This window comes from Globicephala melas, chromosome 6 (genome assembly GCF_963455315.2).
Source record: "Globicephala melas chromosome 6, mGloMel1.2, whole genome shotgun sequence".
NCBI lineage: Eukaryota > Metazoa > Chordata > Mammalia > Artiodactyla > Delphinidae > Globicephala > Globicephala melas.
Window position 1 is genome coordinate 5,247,942 of NC_083319.1, and position 16,312 is coordinate 5,264,253.

The 16,312-nt window shown below is 48.6% G+C and overlaps 1 protein-coding gene across 11 annotated transcripts in view; it reads left to right on the forward strand.

Moving 5' to 3' along the window:
• RAPGEF1 (Rap guanine nucleotide exchange factor 1) overlaps positions 1–16,312 on the forward strand; it is a 143,473-nt gene that overhangs the window by 50,916 nt on the left and 76,245 nt on the right. The window contains exon 1 of one of the 11 annotated variants that reach the window (XM_060300265.1): positions 7,921–7,939. The exons of the other annotated variants lie outside the window; for them this stretch is intronic. Within the exon in view, the coding sequence (XP_060156248.1) occupies positions 7,927–7,939 (13 nt within the window). The 5' untranslated portion in view covers positions 7,921–7,926. Of the gene's footprint in view, positions 1–7,920; positions 7,940–16,312 lie in introns of those variants that run through there. 11 annotated transcript variants of the gene reach the window in all.

A 16,312-nucleotide genomic window follows, 5' to 3' on the forward strand; every position in this document is an offset into this window, starting at 1 on the left:
TCATATGGCAACTCTATTTTTAGTTTCTTGAGGAACCTCCAGACTGTTCTCCATAGTGGCTGCACCAACTTACATTCCCACCGACAGTGTAGGAGGGTTCCCTTTTCTGGAGGAGCACTCCTGATGGACCTCGGAGTTCCATGGCTCTTTGACTCACAGCCCTTCTCTCTTTGCTCTGGCTGGGATGGTGAGGATCCCTGATGGGCAGCCAGGCTTGGAGCAAAAGCTGTTCAGTGTAGGCAGAAGAAGGTTACTGTAGGCGTTTCCTGTGCACACTTTTTCGTTTCCCATCACCCTGGTGCCACCTTCCCAGCACCTTCCCACTTGAAAAGACACAGTCACTGATAATGCTTAAAGAAGACACTTTCATGCATGATTGAGTCAGCTTGCAGCAAGATGAGCAGAGTCTGCGTTCAGGCCATTTCCCCAATTGCTGAGTGACTTTGAGCCTACTTATTTTCTCTGAGCCTTAGTTTCTTCATCTATAAAATGGATTTTACATTAATTTCTGGCGTGGTAAGTGCTCAATAAATTATGGGCTGTTTTAAGGAGAATGTGTTGTGGAACAGGTTGCGTTATAGGCAATACATGTCTAACATTTGCCTTAAATTCCTGTTTCCTCTTCCTGTGGTCTCTGCTGGCCTAAGGACAAGACAGGTGTGCCTGCACACTTGGATTTTGCCTTATGGCAATTTGCGTTAAGACAGGGTTGGGGGAATTCACTTTGTCTAAACAGCAAGACCACCAGTACATTGGTAATGAATCTCCTTGTTGGAAGGAAGATGGCTTCAGAGTGGCTGGCTTCTCACCCTGTTGGGGACCATATTTAGATTTCTGTAGCAAGTGAAGAAAGCACATGCTGGACCCTGTGCTACGTCACCCGCTGTAAAACGCACTTCCCAGCACCCTCAGGGGCTTCAGGCTCCCTAGTCCATCAGGGCCCATCTCCCCGGCATCGGCCGCCATACTGACCTTCTGTCAGGTCTCCTGATTCACCTTGACCCTGGCCTTCTAAACCTGCCCTTCCCTCTGCCAGGAACACTTTTCCGCAATCCACTCCTCTAGCCCCACCAGAAAGAAAATGAAAATCTGGCCAACCGCTGTGAATCTTTCAGGCTTCGGTTTAAACCGGCTTCCTTGCAGGGCTGCGTGTGGTTGCCCACCGTGAAAGAGGGCTTTAAAGCGCGCCTTTTAGTGGTGCCTTTCCTTCCCTGTCTCCTGCCCCGCTCCCCTGCCAGCACCTCCCACATAAGCGACTTGAACCTGAACCCTGTGTCAGCCTGCCTCTGGGGAAACCCAGGCCAAGGTTCAGGCACTCACCACCCTCCCCTGATTTGGTTAGTGGGCTTTGGCCCCCCTTTTGTAGCAGTTGTCATCCTTGCAATGGTGTATTTCAGGTCTTCCTTCCCTGTTCCTTTTAAGTATTGGTGCCATGTCTGTCTGACTCACTGCTGCATCCTGGGCACTGAGTATTTAGGGGTTTGAAAAGTGCTCTGTTAACCTCACGCAGTCATCCGTCTCCACAGGGTTCCTTCTCCTCTGAGGAGGAGCGAGGGGAATGTGACAGAGGATCTTCCTTGGCAGGCAGCCGGCTTGAGTTGGACTTCGCTTACAGGGCACTCTCTTCAGCTTGGGGCCTTACGGAGCAGGTGGGGCAACGCCAGGGGCATTTACATGCACCAGACAGATGCCGTCAGTTTACACCTCTCCAAGCTCCTGCCACGCCCAAGCCAGCAGAGTTACGTAAGTGCCACGGGCCACGCGTAGCTATAGCCCTGGAAGAGGGAAATCACGCAGGAGAGAAGTTTTTTCCTGAACCAAGTGTGGAGCTCTAGATTTCTTCGTGCCTGGGGAGAGGCCCAGGGTGGGACCTCTCATGCTTTGGGGAATTGGCCCAGGGCCAGTTGTATAGCACAGAGGTGTGCGCTGAGTTTTATGAGGTTGACTTCTTTAAGTAGGAGATCAGAATTTTAAAGCCAAACGGTGCTCCATGAGACTGGATAGAAGAGGCTGCCTGTTTCAGAACTGGCTTCTCCGTGGTTGGTTTTGGTTCATCGCCTCAGAAATGAATGTTGAAGATAAAGTGGGGGAACCCCGTACAGATAGACTTTAACCAAGCTTCGGGACACACAGTTGTGTGCTAATATTTTTGTTTTGGTGAAAAATTTAAAAACACTACTCTCACCTCTCTTGCCTTCTGAGATGGCCCACACTCTGTAGAGTGTGTTTCTCTCTAAATAAATCCACTTCTTACCTATCACTTTGTCTCTCACTGGATTCTTTTTGCAATGAGACATCAAGAACCTGAGCTTTGGGGCTTCCCTGGTGGCGCAGTGGTTAAAAATCTGCGTGCCAATGCAGGGGACATGGATTTGAACCCTAGACTGGGAAGATCCCACGTGCCGTGGAGCAGCTAAGCCTGTCTGCCACAGCTACTGAGCCTGCGCTCTAGAGCCCGAGAGCCACAACTACTGAGCCCACACGCCTAGAGCCTGTGTACTGCAACAAGAGAAGACACTGCAATAATAAACCTGCACACTGCAACAAAGAGTAGCCCCTGCTCGGTGCAACTGGAGAAAGCCTGTGCACAGCAATAAAGACGCAGTGCAGCCAAAAAACAAACAAACAAATAAATAAATAAATAGAATTGAAAATAAAAACACTACTCTCAACCTCTACCACAAAGAATACAGAAATATTATTACAAAGAAACTAAATCTATTTTGATCCCTGCTCTGTGGTGATGTTTCAGTTTGTAAAGAAAGTTCGAACCAAAAATGTTTGAAAAGGTGGCCTTAAAAAAATGTGCCAAGCTTTCTGCAGAACGTAGACCCATTTACAGATTCAATCCACTGATTTTCATGCATTTTTCAAACATCCATGAGCTTTTTGGAAGCTGCGTATTTTATTATTAAGGTACCCTTAGTTCTGAGGACACCAGTGGCTGGCGGACACCAGTCACAGAACAAAAACTATCTTTTAGCAGATTTAAGTCATGATGAGTACATGATGGGCCCACGCTTCCTGGAAGAAATGAAGTGACATGTTTTTCTCTATGGCCGCTTGGTGGCTCTTGGAAACTTTGGTTGAATACCACCAGACTTTCTTCTGCCATACCCTCTCCTCCAAGGAAGGGGTCTTTGTAGACCCCACACAGACTGGGTGACAGGAACATACTGCTAGCTGTCACATCTCGGGGGACCTGTGCTTGGGGAGTCTGGGTCCTGGGCAAATTCCTTTCCTTCCCGGTTGATTTTGTTTTCCTCTTTAGGAAATATAAGATTTCCTGTCTCGAATGTGAAATGTGGTTTTCATCTTAGAATGTGCTTGAATTTTAAAGATACTTAAAGGACTTTAAAGATACTTCATTTTCCATGGAGGAAACAGTTCATTCATGGTTGGGGTCAGTGTGGTGGCCTCTCACCCCCCCAGCCCTAACTGTGGTCGTTCGGACACCTCAGCCCTTCCACTTTCAGCTTCTGTCTATTTTGTCCAGGTTTGCTTTCTTCTGACTGCAAATGTGAATGTGTTGTATAGGTGTCTTGTTTATGCTTTTTTAGACCAAAACCTTGTCATTACCCACCTCTCTACCCTTTTGAGAATCACTGTCTTAGAGCAGTTACTTGAGGGCAGAAATCACAGATTTTTCTAGCACAAAGCAGATGCCAGGTATCAGTGAGCATGGCACTAAGCAGAAGGAAGAGCAGTGGTTGATCACTTCGGTCACCAGTTCTGCGTGAAACACGTGTCCCGAGAGCTCTGCACACGGTAGGTCCTGTTTTGTTTATCGTCTTACTTGTGCTCTGAGCCTTGTAGCTAAAGAGTCTTGCTTGGGGTGGCTGGTTGGAATTTGTCAGCTGAGACTGGTGGTCACCCCTTTCCCCCAGGCCCCCTGGCTGTGCTAATGCAGGTCTGTTCTAGGTACAGCATTTACAAATCCATCTCCCCATCAGGAGGGGCTTATCCTGAGGAATGTTCTGATCTGAGATGAGACCCTCCCCTTCTGTCAGGGTCAGAGGATCTGCCTGCCTATCACTTCATGTGTGCACTTGGCTCTGCTGGGCTTGCAGTCAGCCCCTCCCCCTCATTGGCCCAAGATTTGGAGTTTCTTATCAGTTTGACTGCTTTCCCCCAGATCTTTGTCTTCCAAAACAGTGCTTCTCAAACGTGAGTGTGCTGCAGAGTTACCTGGAGGACTAGTTAAAGGCCCAGTTCCGGGGTCCCTTCCGCATAGACCTCCATTCGATAGGTCCAGGTTGGGTGGAGAGCCAGCACTCTGAGCAGCTGCAGGTCACGGTGATGCCACCGCCGCTGGCCGCACGGTTCCTCCCACTGCTCCTTACTCACCATCCGGGGAGGGATTAAAACACTGGTTGTAGAATCGACTCAGTGGATTAAAAAGTGGAAGAGAATTTAAAACCTGTAGATTTTTGATATACTTCGTGTACTTGATTGCAAAATAAAATACATTTCTTACTGTGGTCAGAAAAGGTTTGAAAGCTACTGGTAAGCCTCCACCTTAGAAATGACCCACCTATTGGCGCTACACCTGTGCATGATTCTTAGTTCCAGACCCAGGTCAGGAAGCTCAACCAGTGTCCTGGTGACTTCGGGTACAGACTAGATTTGCAGTCTTGATTGCCCTACAGGACCCCTGACCTGTGGCTCCTCTTTGTCCTAGTGAGAGGGTTTCTCTACCCCGTGCTCCCCAGGGAGAAGGGTCTTTAGCGTGTCAAGTTGGTCGTAAGTGAAATAAGTTCCATGAAATATTTAGCCTTACTATCTGCAGTGCCCTCTGATATTTTGTATTCTGTTTCATGTTTTGATCCAGGAAATTGATTTGGGGACCTACTGGTGGGTTGTGACTTGCAGTAAACATTAGCAGGAAGAGCAGACCACACATCTGCCCCCCTGTGTAGCCAAGGCCCACTCAGCTTCGTCTCTCAAGGATGCCTTTTCACCCAAGTCAACCCTCATCCCTTTGCATTTTTCACAGCTGGATTCTGCAGTGTCTGCTTGGCTTAAAACTCCAGGGCTTCCTTCATGAATGTTTTGTGGCTATGTCAGGAAGTAAACCCTTTAATTCTTCAGCAGCTGTCTCGCTCTGCTGTGTTTTGGAGCCCTGGGTGTACAGCTTTACTTCCGTGTTAGCTGATAAACCACTTGAGGGCAGGGCCTACATTCCTGTTCAACCACGGACCCTCTATGGTTCTAAATGCTTAGCATCTGGCTGGTGGAAGGAGCCACGTTGTGCTCCATGGCCAGGGCCTGAGCTCGGTTTTTAATAATGTTCCACTGGAAAAGTGAATTCTGAACGCAGACAGCCGACTTTGAGAAGACATGCCTCTGCCTTCCCCTCGCCATGTGGCCTGTGCGTGTTCTTCCTCCTTGGCTTGCTGAGATGGAGGCCTTTAGACAATCGGCAGGAAGCCGCCTCCTGTGCAAAGATTTGGTCCTTTAAAAGGAACTTCAATTCTAGGACACTTAAAGGATACGGCTGCTGAGGGAGAACAAGGGAAAATGAGATGTCTTCTCAAAAAATGCACACAGTTTCCTGCTCTGAGGATTCTAGAATGAGGCAATTGGATTTTTACGAAAGGCACTCACTGGGGTGGGGTAGGTTTTTGGAGAGTTCTGAACAAGGAGAGAGTTAGAGGAATGTTGTTTGGCTGAGTCCAAGATCCAGGAAAGGGGCTGGCCACCACTGAGGAACTGTCTTTTAGAAATACATATTGTGAGGCCATTTGTTATGTATCACAGACTGTAAAGGTATAAATTCCTTGAGAACTGAGAGGCCTCTTTGACTTCAGAAAATCCCCTTTCCAATGCTTTCTAGCCAAATGTTGGCAACTCCAGCAGTCACTAAAATATGTATTCTTCAGCAACCTGTTGTTTAAAAATAGTGTCTCGGTTCCATCCGTAATCCCACCTCTCAAATTGAAAGACTCAGTGTGTAACTTCGGCCTCTCTCCCTTAGGCTAAGGGACTGTGCCTGAGATTTCATCACTGAGGGTATTTTTAGCCCAGGTGCTAGCACGGCCAGGAGGTGGCCACATCTTTGATGTGATGCTGTGCGTGAGCCATCTTGGTCTTGGACTTTTCCAGAAGGGTGTGATTCACTTTTACAAGCAGTACTGGCCTGAAAGTCTTTTCTTCTACTCTTGTGGTGACTTGCTTCCCTGGTGATCAGAGTTGTGAACACATCTAATACACGGCATATTTGCTGGGCTCCGGCTTAAAAAAGAGGAAGAGGAGCCCACGCTGAGATGTGCATCTGAGTCGGCCGGGGTGGGGGCAGGGCAGTGGTGCTCGCAGGCGAGCACAGGGCCCTGCACCCATGGGCACTGGATTGTTACGAGTGGGGCACACGAGCCCTCCTTCCTCTGAACCTGTACTCTGCTTCATTTGAGCCATCTTTAGGGTACTTAACTCCCTTCTCTCTCTACTAAGTTTGGAGACTGCGTGCCTGGTGTGTGAAGCTGCACCGGGTTCAGATCCAGTCTGTCCCTTGTTCCTCAGCCTCAGTTTTCCTGCCCTGGAGAGTCACGGTGAGGATTAGCTGAGACAGACCCATAGAGTGCCTGGGTGGTGCTGGGCACTCCCTGCAAGCAATGGACCCAGCTATTGCTGTGTTGCTGTTGCCGGCTTCACGTGGTGTCTGCAGTACCTTGTACACGGGGGCCCATACATCTGACTGGAAACAAATTGGATTGGATTTCAGGCTGGAAGCTAATGAAATTCTGGCTTTAACTAAACCAGCCTGACGTCAGATTTTCGAGGCCGCTCAGAGCCTCTGGTGGGTGGTTAGACCATCTGTGGCTGAAGTAATTCATGAGCAGAGAGTAGGTGGGTGTCCCCAGCACTGGAGCGGCTGTCTCACGTTCTGTCTTCTTTGCATTTTTACTTACTATGCTGAAGTTGTCCCATGAGGAAGAGAAATGACTGGAAGCTGGTTAATACTTCTCAGCCATTACTGAGGAGGGAGCCCTGGACCGGCTTTGTTCAGGAGGCCTGGGTCCTAGGCTGGCGGGAAATCAGTTCCCAGGGCCTCGGCTTCCGCTGTCAGTAGACTCAGATCCTTTCAAGTTCCCACACTTCATGGAAGCTGAGAGCCCACCGCTCACTTGGCATCTGGTGGGGAGTGGGGCCTCTGAAGCAGGGCAACCAGGACCACCTTGGTCCTTACCCCGGAGAGACTGGGATTGATCAGTGCTTGATTCTGAATGTATAGAGCGGAGTGGGGTTTGTTTTTTACCCCATGCGTGTATGAACCGACATGATAAGACGTTCTTGTGAGAACAGAGCCCTGGCCGCAGATGTATTTGAGGCACAGGAGCAGAGGGGCAGGGTCTGTCAAGGAGCAGCCGAGTAGCCTTCGCTCGTTTTGCTCCGGAGAAAATGCGCTGCCTCTGCTTGGGTGAGAGCAAAGGCTGCCTCTCCTGCATACCTGCCCCCTCCCCCTCCCACCCCCACCCCCATGCCTGGGAAGCCAGAAGTGCGTCTTTGGAGAAGTGGTCATTTTCAGATTCCTCTGTGTCCTTCAGAGTTTCTTGCAGCCTTTTCCAAACCAGTTCCTGTTTGCCGACTCTGATGTTTTTCATTGGTCCCCATGTGAAACATCCAAAGCCTGTAGTCTCAGCCCTTTTTCGTGCCCTGGGGAGCAGGCTGGGTTTTCACTCGAAGCCCGTGGGTTCTAGGGCGCTTCCACCGGCACCAGGAGCCGTCCTCCTCCTGAGCGGGCTGTGAGCAGCTGGAAGCGTCCTGCCTTTACTCTGCACGGCTGCATCCCAGGAGTCCTTGCTGCATCAGGACTGAGGATTTTCCTGGGTCTCCCCCACAAGATTAGGGGCTCCTTGGAGGGAGGAGCTGTGTCCTGCTCCTTTTTCTGACACCAGCACTTTGCAAATGCTTGGCATATCAATATGTATGGAACGAATGAGTGAGTAAATGAATGAGGGCGCCGTTTGTGCCTGCCTTGCATCATCTGATGCACCCTGTTTCTCTGAGGTGATAGGGAAGGGAGGGGAGTTTACAGGTGACCCTTGTCCCTTCTCTTTCTTCGAACTTTGCCCAGCGAGAAATCCCAGCAGTGTCCCAAACTGCTGGGGTTGTGACTCCCAGCTCCTTCTCCTGTTGCCTGGGAAATAAACAAGTGAACATGTGCTCACTGACAAATGCACATGTTGTTTTTCCTCTGGAAGCCCAGAGGGTGGCCTGACAAATCATGAGTTCTCGGGGGTCCCTTAGCTGGGCCTAGAGCAGCTGAAGTGGATGGAGCCGCCGTCTGCTGCAGCCGTGGTGCTGTGGTGCCCCGTGCTGGGCCTGGTGCCTCACAGACACGACTTCCTGCCCCCACCTCGGGCTGCTGGGCGGGCGACACCGTGCTACACAGTAGGCTCAGCTGCCCTTGAGGAACGTTGTTTGAATTCTGAACTGGCACTGGTCCTAACATCCAAGTTCCTCTGAGGGACAGAGGCTGCTCCAGACAGCTCCACCTAAAGGACAAAGGTTAGGGTGGACCTGCTTCCCGTTGTAGCTGGGCTCCTGATGATGTGATGTGCTTCGGCCCTGCCTGCTTTCTGCCCAGCGTGTTGGTATGTTTACTCGGAATAAACTGATTTCTCTCCCTCTCTCTCTCCTCTCTCGTCTCTAGAAATAACACTCTGGAGAAATGACTAATTTACATCTCTGGAAGTCTGTGAAGCCTGTGCCCTTAAGAATCTCTGGGTCAATTCCAAACAGTCATAGAAAAAAAATCCTTCCTTGGGAGTAGGCCACCCTGGGGACAGGCTGACCTTGAGTGGTTCACAGCACGTGTTAGGGCTACAGTTGCCTTGTCTGTGATGAGTGTGTGCGTGTTCTGGGGGTGGGAGGTGGGGGATTAGGCCCCTGTGACTTGGTTTCCTCATTTGCCAAAGGGTGGTAAGAATCCTTCCCATCCAGTGTTGATGTGAGCATGGCCCTGGGCAGGGCCTGGCTTCCAATAGGGTGTTTACACACACAAGCTGCTGATTTAGCCACTTGATTGGGCTCCAGGAGGGAAGCAGCTCTCAATCCCAGAGGGTCCCCTTTCATCTCATGGGATATCTGTTCGTTATTTGACGAATTTTTTATCATAGGAGTAAGTGTTGGGAAAACTCTTTGTTCAGTGCCCTCTCTGAGAGGTAGGGGGTGGGAGGCTCCCCAGGAGGTCATCTCCAGGCTTTGTTCACATCAGAAGTTTACCTGGCGGAGGCTGGGCTTCTATTTAAATCCTACAGGGTACTTTAGTTACTGGATTCTCCTCTTTTTCTACTTTTTTCTTTTCTTTTTTTCCAAGTTGCTGGAAGTTGAGAGGCAGTTGAGCCTCAGACAAGTAAAACTGTATCTAACAGCCCAGACAACATCACCAAGAGTCCAGCTCCTCTCATCTCTGCTCTACCTTTCTTTTTTTTTACTACAACTTTTTTTAAATTAAAGTAAAACACACATGTAGAAAAATGCTCAAATCATAAGAGCACCGGCTCAATGAATTATCTCCTCTATTTAAAAATTCTACAGTGTTAAAAAATAATAATTGCCCATTCAGAATGGTGACAGTTACCTCAGAACATTTGGGTAACAGCAGATAACATTTCTTTAATGTTTGCGAAGTGCCAGTACTATGCTAAGTGACTTTACATGGCGTACTTTATTGCATCCTTGTAACAGCACCATGAGGTGAGGTAAGGATCGTTATCCCCATTTTATAAATGAGAAAAGTGAGGCCCCAGTGGGCGACTTACTCAGAGTGACATACATTGAGAGTGTTTCACTTAGAGCTGCAGGTGGGGTGGGAATGAGTTCACAGGGCTGTCCTTGGCCATGTGTGGAGGTCAGTGTCACTCCTTTTGCCCCCAAATCATAGCAGAGGACATGATGTCACTGCCAGCATGAATGTCCTTGGTCCCTGCTGCCGAAGAAAATCGGTTTGCTTTGTTGGGAAGCGATGATTGTCAGAAATTCCTTCTGGTCAAACAAAGTCTACCTCCTTTGCCCTACACCTCCCGCCTTGCACAGCAGGTTTCCTCACTCTCTGTCCCTGTACCACGTGGTGGGTAGAATGAGATCCTGCAGTACCTCCACGTAGGCAGTGGTTAGTGGAGGGCCTCAGAGCCTGGAACTCATGTGCTGCCCTGGAGCCCAGCCTGGGGGTGAGGGGTCCCCCTGTGGTGGGCCCTTCTGCAGCTGCACACTGTCTGCCTTTCCGGGGGAGGCAAAGCACCCTTAAAGACCTCAGCGGCACAGTCCAGAAGCACTGGAATCCAACCAGCCCAAGGTGCTTTCTTTCAAGAGACCAGTGGGCCAGCCTTCCTCACAGGGGTGGGGAGGGCCAGCCACTCCCAGGGCCTTGAGCTGCAGCAGTGCTGGAAATGTGTCTGGTCCAGCTGGAGACTGGATTCTGAAGACTTAGCATGAAAGAAAAAGAAGAGTAAAATGTCTTGTTGATGGTTTTTATTTAATTGCATATTGAAATTATAATATTATGGATAATTTAGGTTAGTTTAAAATCATATGTGGCTCTTGTTGTATTTCTGTTAGATAGTACTGGCCCAGGGAGTCCATTGTCCTCTGAAGACCTAGATGGGGAGACGGAAAGGTATGATTTCTCTCTTGTCTTCTCCCTGGAAGTGGCTTGAACAACATTCTCTTAACCCAGATGACCCAAACTGAACCACCACAGCAGAGAAAGTTCTTGATTGAGTTGTCTCTGACTCACGTGTTGGCATTCCTTAGAGAATTGTATTAAAAATCAGTATAAACCGTCCTGTCTACATCACTAATCGGATATTACTCTCTGGTATTGGTTGAATGTAGTAGTTGTTAGTTGTTGCAGAATTCATTCATTGATTCTTTTGTCTTTGTGTTTACTAACAATCATTTATTTATTTTCACTGTGTGCCGGTTTCGGGGCTACGTGCCGGATTCCAAAATGAATAAGATTTAATCCTGGGCCTCCAGGAAGCGTGTGCTCTGCTCTCGTCCTGCCTTGCCCTCCGCAGCAATGGAGGGAGGGTGCCCGTACCTCTTCATCCTCACCAGTGCTTAGTATTTCCTCTCTTTTCTTTTTATCCATTCTGGTGTGTGTGTGTCGTAGTATTGCTTCATGGTTTTAATTTATTGTTTCCTGATGACAAATAGAACTGAGCACCTTGTCGTGTGTTTATTGGCCATTTGCATTTCATCTTTTGTGAAGTGTCTGTTCAATTCTGAATCTGCTTTTAATCCTTACCTGTTACGCAAGTAAAGCAAAACTGGTAGCTCTGTCGGAGTTGAGCCCAGATCCACGGTGAAGCCTGGGTTCTTCTGTAGGTGGCAGGGGCCCCCAGGCCTGGTCTCTTTCCTGCACCTCACCTCTTCTGCTTGTGCCCCGAGTCTCACTCTTTGGCACAGTCCCTGCTGGCCTGCCTCCAGCTCGAGGCAGCTGCGTGGTCTCTTAGCAGGTTTTCAGTGCTTATGCCCTTTGGCCTAACAGTTCCATTTCTAGGAGCCTATCTCAGACAGGTGCTCAGAGGGCTAAGCCTGAGGGGGTTCTTCCATGTGCTGTTGTTTGAAGGGCAAGGGCTAGGAACTGGAACCATCAGTCAGGAGACTGGTGGCCTGTGTGTGGTTGGCCTTTCAGCAGAACATTATTCACCCGTTAACTGTGCTCACATGGGAAAATGCCCACAGCATATCGCTCAGTTGGAAAAACCAAGTCAGGGAGATATTTCAGCTCTGCCATACGTGGAGTTATGAGGGATTTTCACTTTCTAGATTATATATTTTTACAGTGCTTGGATTTTTATAATGAGGTTGTTTTACTTTTGTTACTGAAAAAAGAAAAAAGGATATGCTTAATATTTCCATCAGCACCCACAGCAGCATCATAGCTATCAGTCGACTTCCTGAACCAATGGGCAACATGAACAGATTTTCATGTCAAAAGAGCCTTTGGTGTTGCAGAACTAGAGAAATTATTTTCCCTGTTTTCCCTAACACGAATAGTTCTATATTAGGTAAGAAAGAGGATCTTTTAATATGGAAGTTGTTGGAAAAAATGAAGCATCAGGTTACTTTGCGCTCTACTAGGCTGGGATTATTTTTAGCCTTTGCCATACTGAGTGTTGGCAGAGGCTTGGCGGTGTTATCCCGTAATGGCAACGGGTGCCGTGTACTGAGAATTTGCTGTATATCGGGTCCTTTGCTAAATGCTTCACATGCAGGTTCACGCTTAACCCTCGCAACAACCACCCGGGCAGGTCGGTCCTGTGGTTATGCTTGCTCCACAGGCGAGGCACCTTCAGCTCAGAGAGGCCACGCGGAAGTGAGAACACCAACTGCCTGCTTCCAGAGCCCGCGGGCCGCCTGCCGTGCCCGCGACCCACTCACTCTCGCGCTGTCTTTGTCTTCACATTACAGTCTGTACGATTCTAGATAAGCAAACACACCTTTAAAAATCTGAAGTCCTTATGTTTAAAATAGTTCTTCCTAATGTCCTCGTGTCACTTCTCCACCCTAGTTGTCCTTTTAACACATTTGGGAAATGGTGTGGATGAAGGAAGCGGAAGTGTGCAACCAGAACTCGTGCACGGATGAGCGGGCATCCTGCACACCGTCGGTACGAAGAACGAGCAGCCACCGCGTCTCCCAAGGAACTGCCTCAAAGTGTTGTCCACCCTGACCCTGACTTCGTGGTCCCTCGTATGGTTGATATGTAGAGACTCCCCCCATCCAAGGCGAAGTTAAGCCCTGACAGAAAGCACTGCTAAGTTGGGATCCCAGCTGCTGCTACAAATGACGTCTGAAAGGCCAGTTGATGTGTACATTTGTCAGCACCAAGCAGAGATCGTTGTTAAGCCTGGCCAAGGGGCAAATTGAAAATTTAAGAATGAAATATTGAACACCTGGCAGACTACTTGGAAGAAACTGGTTTGGCTTTGGTGTGTTTTTGGTTTTGCTTCAGACATGATTTTGTGAGCAGGCTACGTGCCTCTCCTCCAGCCCGTTCTCTCTCCCCCTGGGTAGAGAAGGACGTTCATCTGACAGCCTGTCTGCAGCCTGTGATGGTTGCCCAGGAGAGTGCTGCTCTTAGTAACGTCGGGCCATCTCTACAGAAATTGATTGTGAGGTCATGTAAGCTTTCCTCCTCTGGCAGAAATGACTAGCAGATTGGTCATTGGGAGTTCCAGACCCTCCTTGGTATAAATGCCGTACTAAGTGGTGGTTGAGGGTTTTTCTTAAGTTCTATCCATGAGCTTTGAAGTTGTTCTGGCAGATTTGATAGAACACAGTAAGATACACCAATGTAAAGCATTTCCATGGGAAGGAGGGCTTTTGTTTCCTTTGTTTAGCTATGGCCCTATCGAAAAGTGTGCAAGTCTGGCAAGCCCAGGTATGGGGAGAGCAGCTGGGACTCAACCTTGCCCTTGGGGCTGCAGAGTGGCACAGACCCTTTGGAGAGTCATCTGGCAACATCCATGGAATGAGATGCGGTGTGTACTCTGTAGCCCAGCGGTTCTAGTCACAGAAAGCTCTTGCATGTGCTCCAGAAGGCAAGTATGAGAAGGTCCATTGCCATGTTGTTTATAAAAGCAAAAACGCTGAAAATGACCCAGTATTCACTGGCAGGGAGGGGGTAAGTAAAACTGCTATATGTGGAACTTCACAGCACTGAAAACAAAAGCACTTACATACACTTCACCTGGCCAAACGTCAGACCTACAACTAAGTGAAAAAGCAAGAACATAGGAACATTTACAATGAAATACCATTTTAAGTTAACTTCACAAACCTATACATTAAACTGTACTTATAGATATAAACTATGACAAAATATAAGGGATGAGGGACTTCCCTGGTGGCGCAGTGGTTAAGAATCCGACTGCCAATGTGGGGACACGGGTTCAAGCCCTGGTCCAGGAAGATCCCACATGCCGCGTAGCAGCTAAGCCCATGCGCCACAACTACTGAGCCTGCGCTCTACAGCCCATGAGCCACAACTACTGAGCCCACGTGCCACAACTACTGAGCCTGCGCTCTACAGCCCGCGCGCCACAACTAGTGAGCCCGTGTGCCACAACTACTGAGCCTGTGCTCTAGTGCCCACGAGCCATAACTACTGAAGCCTGCGCACCTAGAGCCCGTGCTCCGCAACGAGAAGCCACTGCAATGAGAAGCCCGTGCACCACAACAAAGAGTAGCCCCTGCTCGCTGTAACTAGAGAAAGCCCCTGCACATCAACGAAGACCCATCGCAACCATAAATCAATAAATAAATTAAATAATAAAATTTTCTAAAAAATAAGGGATGGATAAGCACAAAAATCAAAACCACGGTTTACCCATCGTCGGGAAGAAAGATATGATTATGACGGAGCATGTGGTGGCAGCAGTGAGATTGCTAATGTTCTGCTTCTAGAGCCGTGCTGTCCAGTACGGCAGCCACCAGTCTCGTGTGGCTGTTTAATTACATTTCCATAAAAACTCAGTTTCTCAGTCACACTAGGCACATTTCAAGTGCTCAATAGTCCAGTGACTGTCACGTTGGATGGTGCAGATATTCGTCATTGCTCACGCTTCTCTTTGATCGTCTGGGTTGGTGGATGCATGGATTTGATGAATTCTCTGTAAGTTGTACATGTGTATTATGAAATCTTTCAAAATTTTGTTTTAATTTCAGTACTAGAAAATATCTAAACACATACATTTACAACTTCCCAAGTGAAAAGTCAGAGTGGTCATTAAAGTCACCTGAAACTCTGTAGTAGTGTGAGAGTATCTCTTTAGCGTTGCCCTCTACCCCAGATGATTGATACACATGAGGAATGTGAGAAGAGGGGCAGGAAGTGTGTGTGTGGGGGGGTACTGTTGGCAAGATTACCCCAACATAGCTGCCACCTTTGCTTCCTTCCACTCTGCTGTCACTGGTCATTATAGTGCTTTATCAGCACTGAAATGCATAGTTTGAGTGACCTTGCAAGTCTCCTGAAACCTGTGTTGAAATCTGTGTTGCTAAGCTGTTGTTTCAAGGAAAAGGTGACAAGCAGCCTCCAAGTCAAAATCTTCCCTAGTTAGTGCTGTCCTTGATTTCCAGGCTTGAGGAGGTTGGTTGTCGTTACAAAGAACCTGCTTCCTCCACTTGATTTATCACATCTTGTGCTAGAACTGGCTGCTCTGAGGCTGTTAAATACTACAAGGAGAGAGATTTATCGGTGGATATAACACTTTCTTTAAATGCTGATGTGGATTCCCAGCTGTGCGCCAAGACAGACCAGAGTCTCAGGCCGTGCTTGGCAAAGCAGAGGTTGAGAGAGTATGTTGTGATATACTTCCTGGGCTGTGTTTGCTCTCAGGTGGAGGTGTCCTTACTTGACCCCTGGGTCATGATCAGGGGTTTTGGGGAGCCCCCATACCTTGTTTGCCTATCCTAGTTCCACCCTGGTCATGATGGCAGAGATGTGAATCTGGCCAGTCCCTCGGCCCCCTGCCTACCCATATAGCAGCTCGGGGCAGCAGACCAGAGGAGGCGGAAGTTGGCTCGCCCAGCCCATGTCTCTGAACATTTTTGACCACCAAAGAAATCATGCATCCTGCCTTTACTTCCCCATTTGTGTCTCCTTTTCTTGCCCCGCTTTCAGTCTTGCTTGCCAGGGTGGAAGTCACACCCTAACATCTGACTTGGGGAACCTGTCTGGTGAGGGATGTGCTGAGACTTTCGGGATGCTGAGGCCAGCATCCGAAGGAGGAGGATGGGGGCAGCAATAAAGGCAATATGGAAGGAGGCACCAGAGAGGGACACAGATGAACTTCTGGTCAGGACTAAAGGAAGAGGAGAGGGGCATGTGTAAGGCCCTCAGTTCCTCGGGATCGTGGGTCAGATGTTCAGTGCTGCAGAGTATCCTGATTCAGATCTGTAAGCAGTTGGGAAGTAAGAATTCAAAGTTTGGTCAGACTTGCTACCCATCCAAATCATATAGTTGGGTTAATTAGCTCCCTGCATTGAGCAGGTACTGTGTGCCCAGCACATGGCTGAGTACCTCACCACGTTGCCCACAAGCAGCATCTCATTTAACCTACATCACATCAGCCGTTTCTAGAACAATGTTATCAGCCCCGTTTTCCAGACAAAGAAACTTAAGACTTGGAGAGGTGCCGCTGAAGTCTGTTAACTCAAACAGACTGACTGCAAAGCTCACCCTCTTAACTACCACATGAATTATTAGACTGGTCACATCATTTCGAAGTATAAAGAAGGAAGTATAAACTGTACATGGGGCCCACCCTGCTTGGGTGGGGAAGGGGAAGAGGGGAGC